The 18,020-nt window shown below is 32.8% G+C and overlaps 1 protein-coding gene across 2 annotated transcripts in view; it reads left to right on the top strand.

The window, feature by feature from the left end:
* Positions 1-14,885, top strand: part of LOC126582884 (beta-amyrin synthase-like) — a 101,272-nt gene extending 86,387 nt beyond the window's left edge. Inside the window, exons 1-15 of one of the 2 annotated variants that reach the window (XM_050247115.1) lie at positions 2,189-2,416; positions 5,056-5,241; positions 10,866-10,955; positions 11,166-11,363; positions 11,928-12,012; positions 12,136-12,302; positions 12,388-12,693; positions 12,826-12,945; positions 13,051-13,173; positions 13,247-13,345; positions 13,550-13,606; positions 13,732-13,922; positions 13,990-14,167; positions 14,270-14,434; positions 14,614-14,885. In XM_050247115.1, the coding sequence (XP_050103072.1) occupies positions 2,216-2,416; positions 5,056-5,241; positions 10,866-10,955; positions 11,166-11,363; positions 11,928-12,012; positions 12,136-12,302; positions 12,388-12,693; positions 12,826-12,945; positions 13,051-13,173; positions 13,247-13,345; positions 13,550-13,606; positions 13,732-13,922; positions 13,990-14,167; positions 14,270-14,434; positions 14,614-14,736 (2,289 nt within the window). In that variant the 5' untranslated portion in view covers positions 2,189-2,215 and the 3' untranslated portion in view covers positions 14,737-14,885. Of the gene's footprint in view, positions 1-2,188; positions 2,417-5,055; positions 5,242-10,865; positions 10,956-11,165; positions 11,364-11,927; positions 12,013-12,135; positions 12,303-12,387; positions 12,694-12,825; positions 12,946-13,050; positions 13,174-13,246; positions 13,346-13,549; positions 13,607-13,731; positions 13,923-13,989; positions 14,168-14,269; positions 14,435-14,613 lie in introns of those variants that run through there. The other variant, XM_050247114.1, reaches the window with a different exon arrangement.
* Positions 14,886-18,020: the final 3,135 nt, after the last annotated feature.

The raw sequence follows: 18,020 nt of genomic DNA, 5'->3' as shown, positions 1-18,020 counted from the left end.
TTATTCTATATAAGTTTTTTAAGTTAAAGTTTTAGTCATTATTTATTTTTATTATGAGAGTTCCTTATTATCATTACTAGGATAAATTTTACTTAACAGGTTGTCGTCCAAAATTAAAATAAACTAATATAGTATTTGTATAGGCAAGAACTAAGAAGACATACATACAAGTATGAAAAATGCGAAAGAATATATAAACACTCGTGATTTATCATTATTCCTAAACGAGTAGATAATGGTTACACTTACATTATCGTTTAGATTTTTAAAATCCTCCAAACCTTCATGAATAATTTTTTTTATTTGAGGGCAAAATTAATAAAATTAATAATAATTATTGTAGAAGTGTAAAAATGTAAAACAAATATGCAATCACTCATAGTGACAAACTTTACAACTTTCATGCAGGGTCAGCTTCGAAATCCAACACTATAATTCATAAACCTTAAATTTATATTTAATCGTCGATTGCCATTTACGCTTTATTCTTCTTACTGAATTTCATTTTAAAATTTTTTTTTTTAAAACATGATCATCTGGCGGATGTAAGAAGATGAATGGTTTAGATCTTTGATATCACGTTTCGATATTTATGATTAACTGAAATATGAGTCGATGTCATATAGTTTGTAAAAACTTTATAAACATCAAGCAATATTTTCACTAACCGTAAAACTCTAAATATAATATCAACGATCCAAACCGTTCATCTTCTTGCATCCTCTAATAGATCAAGTTTTCAAAAAAGAAAATCTGAAAAAACAAAAGTTGATGAGAACAATGAAGCGTAAATGTAAACAACAATCAACGGTTAAATTTTGATCTATGATTTATATGATTATAGTGGCAAATTTCGAAGTTAAGCTTTTCATGAAAGTTGTAAAGCTTATCATTACGAGCGTTTATATATATTTTCTATATTTTTTTACACTTCTACATTAATTAAAAAACTATTAAAGATTTTAGGTAAGTGGAAATATACTTAAAAGAAAAATGCGTTTTTATGTTTTGGATGTGACAATATGGTATGTATATACTTATTTAGTATTATGTTTTTAATTTGATTATTTATTGGTTTAAAATATATTTTCCTTAACGGGTAACGGGTCGGGTCATATTACCTATTAATATTATCGGGTCAATTTCAGGTCGGGTCATTTTACCTGTTTATTTTAACGGGTGTTACACGACACAACCGGTTAAGATATTGGGTATGACACGAAAACGACACAAACACGGAAAACACGACACGAATGCCAGGTCTAATAGCAATAAACCTAAAACAGCTTCATCTATTACATATATACTCCAATCCTAATGCACAAAACAAAGCTAACGGTATGTTTTGAGCAATTGTTACCTGCAAAAGAGTCTAATTTACCTATTCCATCAAACCAAAATTTAAGGGGTATAATTTACCTACAAAGTGATCTAGTTTACCTACATGATTTATATGCATTGTATTACAAGTTTATTTAATTACCTACAATTACAAACCCACAACATTCAATAATTATTTAATATCACTATTTTTTTTTTTGGAATAGGTAAATTAATATAAACGTAGGTAAATTAGTATTTATTTTATATCAGTAGGTAAATTAATTTATATGAATGTATTTACATGATTCAAAACATATTTTTTGATTAAAAAATAATTGACTGCATAAAGGAAATTTTTTTTCATACGAAATATGCCTATTATTTTTTTGGATATAGGTAAATTAATTTATATATGTGACTAATATTTATGATACACGAAAGGTAAAAGTTCCATATGGGTTTTAATAAGGGTGAGTAATAACATTTATTGACATACTTAGGATTTTGTGCCAATATGTTATAATAGTTGGTTATATATATTTGTCTACATGGTAGTCTATTTTAAATTTGGGTTTTATTTGAATGTTTAATATTAGGTTGGTTTTTGTTTAGATAATAGAAATTTCAAGGACCTTTTTCTAAATAACCCTAATAAAAATTGCTGGGTATATATCTTTTAATGTTCCGATCTCTATATATACACATACAGGAAGGTGATCATTTATATATTCGTCCATTGAAAACATAGTTAAGTTTCTATATACAGGTCTCTCTCTCTTTCTCTCTCTCTCTCTCATTAAAGTGATGATATAAATATACATATTATGATTTATAAATTGCTTGCATGCAACAGGTGCTTTATAAGAAGAAAGAAATAAAGAATATTTGAAGAATGTGGAAGCTTAAGGTCGCAGATGGTGGCAATGATCCATACATCTACAGCACAAACAACTTCGTGGGAAGGCAGATATTTGAGTTTGACCCTGAAGCAGGAACTACCGAAGAGCGAGCTGAGGTGGAAGAAGCTCGTCTTCATTTCTACAATAACCGCTATCAGGTTAAGCCCAGTGGTGACCTCCTGTGGCGAATGCAGGTATATATGCTTTAGTTCGTCCAAACTTATGTTGTCAGCTAGTTTAAGCAACGTACGTAAACCATGTTTCTAATGAATGTGCGTTCTAGTTACTTGGTTTCACCGATGTAGTTATTTATTAGAAGCAATTAATACTTGTGTCCACTTACATATTTATCCACCCACTTATTATTAAAGCACCATACAATAATCAAAGACATTATTTTAGTTTTCCACATTATCTAAAGTAGACCTGGCATTCGTGTCGTGTTTCTCGTGTTCGTGTCGTTTTCGTGTCATACCCGATAACTTAACGTGTCATGTCGTGTAATACCTGTTAAAGTAAACGGATAATATGACCCGATCCGAAATCAACCCATTAATATTATCAGGTAATATGATCTGACCCGTTACCCATTAAGAAAAATATATTTTAAATCAATAAAAATGAAAATGAAAAACATAATTTGACCCAAAAAAATATAAAACATAATACTAAATTAGTATATACATACTAAATTTCGGAGTTGATCTCTTCATGAAAGTTATAAAACTTTTCATTACGAATGATTACATTTTTCACACTTCTACAATAATTATTATTAATTTTGCACTCAACTAAAAAACATTGTTCATGAGATTTGGAGGGTTTTAAAAATCTAAACGACAATGTAACCATCATCTAAGCATTGAGGATGCAATTATGAATGTTTATTATGCTTTCACATCTTTCAGACCTATACATTAATGATTATGAATTTCGTTTAATTTGAACTTCTTTAAAAATACTATTCATGAGAGTTTGTATGGTTTTAAAAATTCAAACGATCATATAACCATACTCAAAGTGTAGAGGATGCGACTACAAGCGTTTGCATATTTTTTTTCATATTTTTCGCACATGTAAATGAATTATTATAATTTTTTTAATGTGTTTGGTATTTTTAAATTACTTAATATTTTTATTTTTAATGTGTTTTATGATTTTTAATCTCAGTCTTTGCCTATAATATACTATAAAATAAATAAAACTTAAATTTTAAAATTTATATAGAATAATAACTAATAAAGAATATATACATATTCATTATATCTATTGTATTTTATAATAAGTTTTTTTTAGTAGTTTAAAAAATTAAAATCATCAAAATAACTTTTTTTTTATCGTGTCGAAACAGGTTACCAGCATGTCACTCTCGTGTAAAACCTGTAAAAGATTTGTTATTAACGGGTTATTATTGTGTGACCCGATAATGACCCGATTAGTTATCGTGTTGACCAGAAACCCGTTATTTTCGTGTCGTTTATGTGTCTTGTTAATGGGTCGTGTAAGAAATTGCCATGTCTAATCTAAAGATCATATTTACAGAAAATCAATCAATTTGGAGATCATGTAGTCATTTATATATATGTCGAGCATGATCAACGGTCTTGGTAATAATTTATTAGCCATCCATTCATTTGGTGCATATGAGCGAATCAACGTTCTCTAACTTAATTGATTTTTAGAATACAAAGTGAATAAACGTATACCTAATAATGAAGTTTGTATGTAAAAAAATGCGTTAACTACAAGTGAACAAGTACACCCATAAAGTATTATCTGTTATGAATGGCATGCAATGAAGCTAAGAAGATAAAACAAGGAAGCCAAATATAGTATATGACGTGTGTATATAAAATCCACAAGTTCCATAACAAGCTAGCATGATGCTCGCGTGTTCCTTGAATGCACCATAACATACTCTAACCACCCAATGACCCAAACAATATCCTTCACTTAAAAATGCATAGAGAGGAGACAATGTGAATAGCGTTGGACCCTTTTAAGTTTTAACTTTTGATCTATGGGGAGTAATTTCATTTCTCATAATCTGTTTGTATTGGACTTTTATTTTTATTTTTAAAGTGAAATAATTTGAGGAGAGAAAATATTACTTAAGAAAGAGTAGTCACCGTTAGACTTATTATTTTGGGAGTTGTTGCAAAAGGTTTACTCATTTGTTACCCAATTGAGTAATAGTATCCATCATGGCATTCGAAATTTTGATTAGTTTAATTTTTCCACCTTAATATATTTTTGTATAAAAATATTAGCATTCTACATATGTTATATTGCACTTACCCAAGTATATTTTCTTTCTTGGTTTTATGAAGGAGTGCGATTGATATTTTTGAAGTACAAATAACATCTTTATTTTAATTGATTTTCTTCTTGCCACTTAATACTAGAATTTAATAATATTCTTATTCACTTAAATTTGACTCTTGTGATGTCAAATTTTATATTAATTTATCTTCACCATTTAGGATAAATATACTCATTCTTGGTTGGGGGTTTTCTCGGGCCCCTGTCGATCTTATACGTACGTATTTGGGAACAGGAGGGAGTCCACTTTGACTTGAAAGGAGCCTTGTTCGGCGGATAACAATAATAAGCATATAATAATATAATAATAAATATAAAAAAAAAACAGATTTTTTGTCTGTCTTCTTTCTTGTACAAAGTTTTCATTTTCCTATCTGATGGGCAGCACCAATAAATATTTAGGGTTTATTAAAATTTAATTAATAATAATATCATCATCATAAATTTGTTTAATCATAACTTCAATCCTCTGATTAGTATCGCACTTACTTATCTGTTCACTTATTGGCAGTTCTTAAGGGAGAAGAACTTCAAACAAACAATTCCCCCATTTAAAGTTGAGGATGGAGAGGAAATCACACATGAAAAGGCCACAGCTTCATTGAGAAGGTCTGTCCACTTCTTTTCAGCGTTGCAGGCTAGCGATGGCCATTGGCCTGCCGAAAATGCCGGTCCATTGTTTTTCCTTCCTCCTTTGGTCAGTATTTAGCATTGTCACCATTTACTATCATGTCACTACTACAAAATTATCTATAACTGGCGGTCCAAAAACCGACAAAAAACATACATTACTGTCGGATTTTAAGCAAATGGATGCAGTAACGGATATAATAAGCGACAGAATTGCTGGCATCAGGAAATGAATTTTCCGACAGAAAATACATTAAAATCGACAGAAATTGTGTCGGATATAATCGACAGATAATATATTAATAATGAATAAATAATAGCATTTTCTGTAGGTTTTATCCGACAGGGAATATATTAATAATAAAAAAGACAGGGAATATATTAATAATAAAAAGGACCATTTTCTGTCGGCTAAAATCGACAGAACATATAAAAACCGACAGAACTGGGAATATATTAATGATAAATAAGACCATTTGCTGTCGGCTAAAACCGACAACAGGGTGATTAATAATAAAAAAATATAAAAAGGACATGACAGCATTATCCCTTCTCCTTCTCCATTTGGTTGAGCATTGTTCTTCTGCTCGAAGTGACCCAACATGCTTCAACCAGATTCTGCAACTAATGAGCGAACCAGATTGAGCTAATAAGGTACACCATATTCTTCACTTCTTACAGTTCATCCTAAAAATACAAAGCAATAAGGATCAGATTGAGCTAATAAGGTACACCATATTCTTCACATCTCCGGCCACTGATTGATGAAATGGCGAAGAGTATGATTTGGGACTTCAACTACAAAATATGCTGTCCTATTGACTAAACAACCATGAAAATTCCCACATACATTTTACCATAGAAAAACAACTCCTCAAGTAAAGTTAATTCCACCTACTTCAGTTTTTCAAGCCATATAAATCACAAAGTTGAATTTGAACTACGTGAAAGAATTAAAGTACCTGCACTGGCTTTCACCTCAACACCTGAAATGCTTCTGCTCTCATCGACAAAAATCTAAGAAATTTTTTAGTGAGTATATTTTCAAGCTCATCTGCCTGCTTTACATATACAAGAGAGAACGCACAAAAAACGGAGATAAGGGAAAAAATATGGGATATTGATTTCAATTCTATGAATCTATATACAACAACAAATCTTGCAGGTGGGAATTGCACCATGAGAGATTACCTGAGGAAAGCCACACTGATTGGGCATTTGAACAGATGGGGAAAGTCATGCCAAATTGAGTACAAGTGCCTAACAAATTCACAGAAACAAAAAAACACATCCAATTTTTAACTAGAGGATCAAACTCGAATTCAGTTCAGAAACCTAACAGATACATTGAATTCCAACCAGGCTTCATCATTTGCATATTATCACAAGATTAACATAAAACTTCACTAAAATTTACAAGAAATTAATAAAATATGAGAGATAAGTTCACTTCATTTGTATTGCAATTAATACCAAAACCACCATGAATTCACAATTAACAGTACCTGTAATGACGGAAGCCCACTCGTCACGAAACTTAAACCCGAAACTCCAAAGCACCTTCATACAAGAATTCAGAATCCGATTCTGAACACCCAAATCAAGCAATCAGAGCCCCGCCCCAGCCATAAGCCTAATCTCCGTTTCCGCCCAAAGATCTTTCATAACCCTTCCCTTCCCAAACTCCAGGAGCTCCCTCAACGACCCGCCTGCCGATTCTGGGTCCTCTGCGTACGCCGAGAGCCCAGGATTGACCTGCATCGATGCCAACCCATCCTTTCCAAAATCAAACACGGTGCCATTACCGCCATCGGCTCCGTACCCGAAACAAGCTCGGATCTTTGAAGCGAAACGAAGACGATGAGTGGGTTCCCAAAAAGACCACCACCTAGCTTCGAACTTAACGACATTCGCCGGAATTCGTCGCTGTGATGACATGCATGCACAAATTCAAAACAGAGATTAAACCCCAGAGATTTATGACATAATACTCATCACAGATGGATTAGAACCCACACAATCAAGAGGGGAAAATAATTCATACCTGAGATGGAGTTCGAGAGAGATGGAGTTCGAGAGAGCTGAAGCTCTAAGCGTTAATGGCAGAGCACACGGTGATGCATCGATGATACATGCAACGCTGCAGGTTGATTCCCCATGTCCCAAGGGTTCAAGGTTCAGATTTTTTAGGGTTGATTTGGTCAGAATTGAAAGGAATGGTGGGGGTTCCTTCTCGGAGCTTAGAGAGAATGAGAGTGCCGAGAGTTAGGTTAGGTTTCAGAAAAATGAAGGAGAGGAGTGGGGGCCGGATGTGGGTATAAAAAAAAATTCATTACTATCGGTTAAAATCGACATAAACATTTTTTAAAATATAAACCGACGGAAAATTTTCATTCCTGTCGGTTAAAACCGACAGTACAAAAAATGGCGGCAATATTCCCCCAAAATTCCCTCCCAAAATTTTAAATTCCCTCCCAAAATTTTAAATTCCCCCCAAAATTTTGTTTAAAATAAAATAATAATTGTTTGGTTTAATAAATAAATAAAAAAATGTATTTAAGTAGAATAAGTTTTTAAAAATTAAATAAATAATTTTTTTTTCGTCGAAAATAAATAATTGTTTGATTTAATAGATGACTATTAACTACATCTTGTAAACTTTTTTTTTGTCATGTTCATTGTTAATTTGGATAATCCAATTAAAATAGTCCAAAAAAAATTGAACATTTTGCTGTTATTTACTAATTGTGTGTATCTTGTAAACGTTTTTTATATTTTGCCATGCTTATAAACATACATACTATTTTGTTTTGTCTAATATATATATATATATATATATATATATATATATATATATATATATATATATATACTGATATACTACAAAATGTATAATAATTCTACAAAAAATATTTACCAAATATTATTGAATTGCATATACAGAAGCACAAAGATTGATGTACAAATATCCAAAACTTAGAAATTTTAAATTATGATGATGATCTTAAAATTTCAAAAAAAAAAAAAATTTGCAACTGAAAATCCAAAATTTTCAACCTGAAAGATAAGTTAGTTTCAAAATGTTTTAAATTAAAAATAAAATAAAAAAACGTTAGTTATTATGGAATCTGTTTGGAAATCACCCTACTATTGTCATACAACAACAACAAAATGAAATCTTATCTTACAAAACAAACATTCAGAGATGGTAACAGAACAAAAGTTTTCGACGGTTATAAACGAAAAATCATAATTTAACGGTTATTTTAGCTCCGATTTTGATAATTTTTTACAGTTACACTCCTCGACCCTATAAGAATGCATTGAACAAATTCGATCTTCAATTTAAAATATTAATTTTTTATACTTAATGGAAGTATAACATTAACTCTTAAGTGTTTGTTAAATCTATCAATTTGATAGGATATGCATTCTACGAAACTAGTTTCAACGATCGAACCGTCAAATATGTTTGTATATACTCCAAGATCGCATACCTAAAAAATCACAAAAAACAAACATTCAGAGATTAGGTAACAAAACAAAAGTTTTTGACGGTTATAAACGAAAAATCACAATTTAACGATTATTTTAGCTCCGATTTTGATGATTTTTTTACAGCTACACTCCTCGACCCTATAAGAATGCATTGAACAAATTTGATCTTCAATTTAAAATATTTACACAAGTGGATAATTTTTTATACTTAATGGAAGTGTAACATTAACTCTTAAGTGTTTGTTAAATCTATCAATTTGATAAGATATGCATTTTATGAAATAGTTTCAACGATCCAACCGTCAAATATGTTTGTATACACTCCGAGATCGCATACCTAAAAAATCACAAAAAACAAACACTCAGAGATTAGGTAACAGAACAAAAGTTTTCGACGGTTATAAACGAACAATCATAATTTAACGGTTATTTTAGCTCCGATTTTGATGATTTTTAATAGCTACACTCCTCGACCCTATAAGAATGTATTGAACAAATTCGATCTTCAATTTAAAATATTTACACTAGTGGATAATTTTTTATACTTAATGGAAGTATAACATTAACTCTTAAGTGTATGTTAAATCTATCAATTTGATAGGTTATGCATTCTACGAAACTAGTTTCAACGATCCAACTGTCAAATATGTTTGTATATACTCCGAGATCGCATACCTAAAAAATCACAAAAAACAAACATTCAAAGATTAGGTAACAGAACAAAAGTTTTCGACGGTTATAAACGAAAAATCATAATTTAACGGTTATTTTAGCTCCGATTTTGATGATTTTTTACAGCTACACTCCTCGACCCTATAAGAATGCATTGAACAAATTTGATCTTCAATTTAAAATATTAATTTTTTATACTTAATGGAAGTATAACATTAACTCTTAAGTGTTTGTTAAATCTATCAATTTGATAGGATATGCATTCTACGAAACTAGTTTCAACGATCGAACCGTCAAATATGTTTGTATATACTCCAAGATCGCATACCTAAAAAATCACAAAAAACAAACATTCAGAGATTAGGTAACAAAACAAAAGTTTTCGACGGTTATAAACGAAAAATCACAATTTGACGATTATTTTAGCTCCGATTTTGATGATTTTTTTACAGCTACACTCCTCGACCCTATAAGAATGCATTGAACAAATTCGATCTTCAATTTAAAATATTTACACTAGTGGATAATTTTTTATACTTAATGGAAGTATAACATTAACTCTTAAGTGTTTGTTAAATCTATTAATTTGATAGGATATGCATTATACGAAACTAGTTTCAACGATCCAACATTCAAATATGTTTGTATATACTCCGAGATAGCATGTGTAAAAAGTCGCAAAAAAAAAAACATTCAGAGATTAGGTAACGGGACCATGAGTGAAAAAAAAAATTAAACCATTTGTTTATTTATTTATAATCAATATAACATTTTAAAATAATATAATAATCAATTTCTATCAGTTATAACCGTCAGAATAATAAAATAATAACTGCCAGAAACTAAAATAATAAAATAGTCAATTTCTGTCGGTTATAACTGCCACCATTAACTTAAAAACCACCAGAATATGTTAAAAATATTAAAAAAAAAGAATTAAAAAATACTGAGGTTAAATCCGCCAGGAAAAATCCGCCAGTAATTTCTGTCGGATATATCCGACAGAAATTAACTTTAATCCAACAGTAAATAAATTATGTGTCGGATATATTTTATCCGTCAGAATGGCTTATTAACCGCCAGGATCGTCCGACACCTAAAGCTAATATTGTAGTAGTGTGTCATATACCCACGCAATGCCCTACTTATATTAATGGATAAATCGACACCAACTTCTTAAAGTTTACGAGGTCACGTTTTGAACCCCAATGTATATGAGTAATGCTAGATAGATTAATTTTTTAGACCTATTTGTAAATCATGTTATGTGTTACTAATAGAAAATAAGCCGTACTAATCCAATCTTTAACGACTATGTCTTATGTGTGTGACTACACAATTTACACCTAATGTCAACTTTCAAAATTGTGCAACCGACTATGAAAATATTTTACTTGCAATCCCATGTTCCCATTTTTGGGCTTAAAAATAAATAGCATATTTTCTCGAGTTTTTACATAACTCCAAATATTTGGGGTTTTTATTAATTGCTCCTTCCAATTTTTTACCCAAAATTTGCAGGTCATGTGTGTTTACATTACAGGGCATCTTAACACTGTATTTCATGCAGAACACCGTAAAGAAATTCTGCGTTACATATACTATCATCAGGTACATATATATACATTTTGTTATTTTTTCACACAAATTGGACAAAATTAAAAATTTTCAAAATGTGCTTATTTGTCTTAAACTACTAACAAGGGTTGCAGTTAAGTTGGCCAACAGTTTTCATTTCTACATCCAAAATCCCGCTTGTATAAATAAAAATACTAAATAAATAATGCAAATTAATATGCATTAATGTTTTGGGTAATTCAGAACCAAGATGGTGGTTGGGGATTACATATTGAAGGACACAGCACCATGTTCTGCACAGCTCTCAGCTACATTTGTATGCGTATTCTTGGAGAAGGACCTGATGGTGGCCAAGACAATGCTTGTGCAAGAGCTAGAAAGTGGATTCTTGATCATGGCAGTGTTACCCACATCCCCTCATGGGGTAAAACTTGGCTTTCGGTATGCCTATGTGCAGCACTAAGACAAATTGGTTAGGCTATGGGTTAACTGTTGTTCTTAAATAGTACTATCACCATATAGCAAATTGTCAACATATTGGTAATTTATACATGCCATATATATCCGAATTATTTGTGATTATTTGTTATTGATAACAGGTCAATATCGACAACTTATAAAGATGTATAATTGTTAATGATACCGGGTCAATATTAACAAAACTAACCTTATTGTTGATACACTCTATAATAGTAGTGACCCCCTACTAAAATTTACCTCTATTAGAGTTGCAATCTAAAAACAAAAGATAAATGCTATAAAGTCATATTGGACTCCAAACTAGTGGTGTAACTTATACCATATATATCCAATGCATACATAATCAAATAATTATTTAAACTTTTAGCTTTTGTTCAGTAAAGAAAGATGAAGTGAAATTTAGAATTAACTATTAGTTTGTATCTTCTAAGCGTGGAGTCCCACCTTTTAACTAGATTAAGTCAAATATGACTTTACAGATGGCAGACCAAAATCTTATATAACCCTAACAATTGATTCTTGCAGATACTTGGTGTGTTTGAGTGGTCCGGAAGCAACCCAATGCCCCCAGAGTTTTGGATTCTGCCTTCATTTCTTCCCATGCATCCAGGTTAGCACAGTTCCGGACTCCACTAGTACAAATAATTCAATCTTTCACATGTTGATAGGTTTAATTAGTCTCTCTCTACCTATAGTCTTCTTTTTTAATCTCTTCTACGTCATGCAAATGCAGCAAAAATGTGGTGCTACTGTAGGATGGTTTACATGCCTATGTCATATTTATATGGGAAAAGATTTGTTGGTCCAATCACACCTCTCATACTACAATTAAGGGAAGAACTCTATGCTCAGCCTTATGACGAAATTAACTGGAAGGGAGTGCGTCATCACTGTGCTAAAGTAGGTTGTACTTGAATAAGATAGCTAGTTAGTCAATTTTTTTCTTGTTTAGGTACATAAACTGATTGCGGTAATTTGAATGCAGGAGGACATCTACTACCCTCATCCTTGGATACAGGACTTTCTATGGGATAGTCTGTACATATGTACGGAGCCTCTTCTTACTCGGTGGCCATTTAACAAGCTGATCAGGAAAAGGGCTCTCGATGTAACAATGAAGCATATTCATTATGAAGATGAAAACAGCAGATACATTACCATTGGATGTGTCGAAAAGGTGTTATGCATGCTGGCTTGTTGGGCTGAAGACCCAAATGGTGATTATTTTAAAAAGCATCTTGCCAGGATACCAGATTATTTATGGGTTGCTGAGGATGGGTTGAAGATGCAAGTTAGTACACATTTTGTTAATACAGTATATGATACGATGATTTGTTCTTTATCCTTTTCTCTGTTTCAAAAGTTTACTCTTCTAAATTATTGGAAAATATTATAAGTTAATACATTTTCTGAATACGTGCAGAGTTTTGGCAGTCAACTGTGGGATACTGGTTGTGCCATTCAAGCATTGCTTGCTTCCAATCTAACCGATGAAATTGCACCCACACTTGCTAGAGGACATGACTTCGTCAAGAAATCTCAGGTTCGTTTTTTATATAGTCAACTGAACTTTCATTTTTTGTAAAATGTGTGTGTGCATCGATTAATTTGTTCCGACAAGTGAATGTTTTGGGGACGAATTGTAAAGGTCAAGGACAATCCGTCGGGTGACTTCAAAAGCATGCACCGCCACATTTCCAAAGGATCGTGGACTTTCTCTGATCAAGACCATGGATGGCAAGTTTCTGATTCCACTGCAGATGGTTTAAAGGTAATAAATACTTCAACTTAGTTATCCACCTTAAATGTTATTTCCATTTTTCTCACTATAACACCCTCTACAGTGTTGCCTGCTTTTATCGATGATGCCACCGGAGATGGTTGGTGAACAAATGGAACCTGAGAGGTTATATGATGCTGTCAATGTCATAATTTCCCTACAGGTGACAACTCTTATGTCTGATGTCTGTCAGTCATATGTATGAGTTTGAGTTGCATTTTGTTTCCCTGCCGTAATCAAATTTGGATCTAATGTATGGCTGCCTTACTTTAAAAAACTTTTAACATTTCACAACATTTGTTCTTCACTGCATGGTCTATTAGGTCTCTCTACTCATTAAAAATCTCATTTTTATGGCTCATTGTAGAGTAAGAATGGTGGTTTAGCAGCCTGGGAACCAGCAGGAGCAGCAGAATGGTTAGAAGTAAGAATTTTAAAGAATTGGAGTCATGTCGTTGAACTTAGTCTGATGCGTATGAAACTAAAGTTTTTGAAGGCGTTATTAATTAGTATACCTACTGGATATTCTCTCTTCTTTTTTCTCCCCAGATGTTGAATCCCACAGAATTCTTCGCCGACATTGTGGTTGAGCATGAATATGTTGAATGTACTTCATCTGCAATTCAGGCTTTAGTTTTGTTTAAGAAGTTGTACCCTGGCCACAGGAAGAAAGAGATTGATCAATTTATTACCAATGCTGCACAGTACCTCGAAAATACACAAATGGCAGATGGTTCATGGTATATCATATTTTCTTTGATTAACAACTGGAGCAGAAAAAGAACTTAGTTAAGAACATTTGCACAGGTACGGGAATTGGGGAGTTTGCTTCACATATGGTACCTGGTTTGCTCTTGGAGGGTTAACAGCTGCTGGCAAGACTTTCAACAATTGTGCAGTTATACGCAAAGCTATTAGTTTTTTACTCACAATCCAGAAAGAGAACGGTGGTTGGGGAGAGAGCTACCTTTCATGTCCAAAAAAGGTAAAATATGGGAGGTGGATTATGTTTGAAGCTAGCTCCAAGTTTCTTAGTTAATCTCATTGTCTTAGACTAAAATATTTCACTCTGTGGTGGGTGATACAGGAGTATGTTCCTCTTGAAGGAAACCGATCAAATTTAGTACACACAGCTTGGGCTATGATGGGTTTAATTCATGCAGGACAGGCGGAAAGAGACCCCACACCTCTTCATCGTGCAGCAAAGTTGATAATCAATTCACAGATGGAAAATGGTGATTTTCCTCAGCAGGTATCTTGCTTACTGTAACATCTATTCCAACCAAAAATATTTCCCTTACATTACTTGCATTGCAAGCTTGACGAGCAAAAAAGATGAAACACAAAATAACATATTGTGTTGCGTATAGGTATGCTCAAATTTTTACTTGCTACGTTTTATAGCTTCTAATCATTAATTATATATGGCAGGAAATCACTGGAGTGATCATGAAGAACTGCATGCTACATTATGCAGCTTATAGAAACATCCACCCACTGTGGGCTCTTGCAGAATACCGCAAGCGGGTCCATTGCCTTCCAAAGCCTAATTAGGCTTTCTGTGCTCTTGCATGCAGCATAAATAAGATCGGTTTCCCAGGAATTTAGGCAATAAATTTGTTAAGATTGTAACACGTACAAAAATAAGATGGAAGAACTTGAAAATGATTATATGCAATAAATTTGAGAGAACTTTCAAATAATCCCAAGGTGTCATTTTGAAGGTCTTTGTTCAGTGTCGTTATAGTGCATTTCTAGTGTTTTTGTATTGAGTAATTTATTGATAATATTCTTGTAGTATATTTTTCACTATTAGAATAAAATGCTCCGAAACTTCGAAAGTCCCTCAAACATAAGGCAAATAATCAAAGAAACATAAAGGTTCTCATCCCTCGGTAACTTTCCGGAAATGCAAATAAAGTTGGCTTGAAGACTTGGATAAATAAAGAATGTCTTTCAAACATAATATGTGTGACATAATCATATTATTTAGAGTTGTATACTCCGCCCTCTACACCCAAATTTAAATCCTATTATGATTTTGGGTTTCTACCCTTCACTTTTTTGAAATGAAATCCTTCACCAACATCAAAATTCAACCAGCCCCTAAAAAACCCTAGAAAGAAAAACCTACCGTTAACCCCAACCCTTGGCCTTAGTATCAGCGGCAATCCTTTTTTATCCCTTCCCTCTGTTTCTTTTCATGTTTTAATAGTGGTCGCTCTCTCACTTTTCGAGGAAGCCTTTGTGGTTGTAGTTGTGGTCTTCTGAGGAGGAGAGCTTTTGTAGAGGTTATGACCTAATGCTCAATCCATGATCTTAAAGTGAATTGTTTTTCAAATCTAAGGTGGTAATTTTGTGGTTTGTGCTCTTGGCAAGGATTATAAGGAGAAAACTCGACGTTTGTTAGAAGTAACTCAAAGCATGTTTTTTTGTCAATGATTGCAAGATCATTAAAGGGTGGTGAGGTCTTTCTTTCGTGGGGTCGCTGTAGTTGTTCGAGAAATTCACAATCATGTTTTCTTGTTGTTGCAAAGTCTTCAGATGATGGTGAATGTTTACCTTGTGTTTCTTGATGGTGTTAGGTCCGGCTCATAGTGTTTATGTCTTGTGAGCTTATTTTTCTTTGTTGGTTAGGTGTGGGTCTCCCATGATTGAGGAATCATATCTCTAAGAGTTTGTTTTATGTCGTGCGTTTTTTTTTTCTTTTTTTTTTGTATTGTTTTAGTTGTGATTTCGTTGTCTGTTTTTTTTTTTTTTGGTAAAGGACTATGGTGACATCGTCGTGATGTCTCATATTGCCGAATAAGCGTCGTATTTTGCAAGTTCATTAGAAAGTGATATAAGGTTTTGTCTTCTTCAGTGTTATCATTCTTTTAGTTAGAAGTGGTTATATGAGGTAGTTTTTGTATTATCTTTTCTGTTGTGTTTATAAGGTCCAATATCCTAGTGGATAGGGACTTGGGTTTCCATCTATGCGCCCCGGGTTCGAAACTTCCCCCTTCCCTAAATTATTGTAATAGTTTAAACCCCCGTCCCCCTTTTTTAAATAATAATAAGTTTATGAAAAACCATGAAATGATTCTTAATAGCTAATGTTTCTCATTTTATTTGATTAATGAAATAGTTGTTACCTGAAAAGATGAAATCCTTCAACAACTTGGAATGTGCTTGGCCAACTTGGGATGAGGTCAATCAAATCCATCCAACCAAGTCCTTATTATAGTACGACTCGGACTAACAAGAAGGGAAAACGGTCCAAGTCCTTATTAGATTGAGAACTGGCTTAGTAATAGACCTGGTAATTTTTTACACGACATGAAAATAATAAAATAACGAGTTTCAGTTCAACCTGATAACTAATCTGGTCGTTATTGGATCACTCGTTCTTAACGAATTTAGACATAGGTAACCTGATTCAATCCGTTAAGAAAAAAGTCGGTTTGATAATTATGAACTAAAAAAACGTTACTAGTTACCACAATAGCCATAGTACTTAATCTCACATAAGTGAGATTAAAAATTTATAAAGCACATTAAAATACATAGCAATTTAAAAATACCAAAGCACATAAAAAAATTCATAATAATTCATTTACAAGTGTGAAAAATGTGAAAAAAAATATGCAAACGCTCGTTATCGCATCTTCTACATACCCTCATGAATAGTGTTTTTAGGGGGAGTTCAAAATAAATAAAAATTCATAATAATTAATGTACAAGTTGAAAACTATGAAGGAATATATAAATGTGCCTGATTGCATCATCTAGGCTTAGACAATGATTGCATCGTCGTTTAGATTTTTAAAACTCTCTAAACCCTCGTGAATAGTTTTTTTGTTTGAGTGTAAAATTAATAAAAATTCATAATAATTAATGTGGAAGAGTGAAAAATTTTACAAAAATATACAATCGCTCGTAATGACAAGCTTTACAACTTTTGTGAAGAGCTCACCTCCGAACTCCGATACCATAATCCATAAACCCTAGACTTATATTTAACCGTCAATTGTCGTTTACACTCTATTTTTTTAACTGGATTTTGTTTTTCAAATTTTCTTTTTTGAAAGCAAGATCTTTTAGCCGATGTAGAAAAATGCACTTCGGATCGTTGATATCACATTCTGATGTTTACGGTTAACTGAAATATGAGTCAATGTTATATATATAGTTTTGTTGACCCTAAAAACTACCAAACCTACGTGTCACGCAGGCCGAGTAATTAATAAGCTAACTACTCTTTCAGTTGATGGTGAATGTGGTTCGGCCGTCAGAATGCCGAACTCTAAAACTTACTTGTGAATATCCTATCATAAAACAACTCGGAGTTCAATGTGTCGAGCCCAGTAACTTGTAACACCTCACTTCGCCGAGAAGGCTAATGAGATGACCTTCGCCAATAAGGATTCAAAAATCCTTATTGACCAAGACTTGGATAGGTAACCAGTCGATCTCGACGCAATGCCATTTATCCAAACTGAAGGTGCTTCGCTGTCGGCTGATTATACGGTAACAGTGCTGTTTATCCAAAATGAAGATGTGTCGGTGAAAAAGAAAATAAAAATCTCAAGGTTGTTGAGAGGTTTCGCGTAGAACGAGAGTTTGCGCATGGCAGTTTATGTGTTGAGTCGGAGGGGCTTAGAATGATGCACCATCTTCTTATTTATAGCAGCTAATCTCATCATAACTGAACCAGAACTATACTCGGATTAGGATTCTTTATCCTAATCTAACCAAGTCTCGGCCAATCTTACCTCCATTAGGACCTTGAACCAAACTCTTTATCCGGCCACATTTACTTCTCAAATCTCAACATCCTCACTCCATTAAGACTCCTT

Source organism: Malus sylvestris, chromosome 9 (genome assembly GCF_916048215.2).
Source record: "Malus sylvestris chromosome 9, drMalSylv7.2, whole genome shotgun sequence".
Lineage (NCBI taxonomy): Eukaryota > Viridiplantae > Streptophyta > Magnoliopsida > Rosales > Rosaceae > Malus > Malus sylvestris.
The sequence above is the reverse complement of the archived record's forward strand: the minus strand, read 5'-3'. Positions and strand labels throughout refer to the sequence as shown.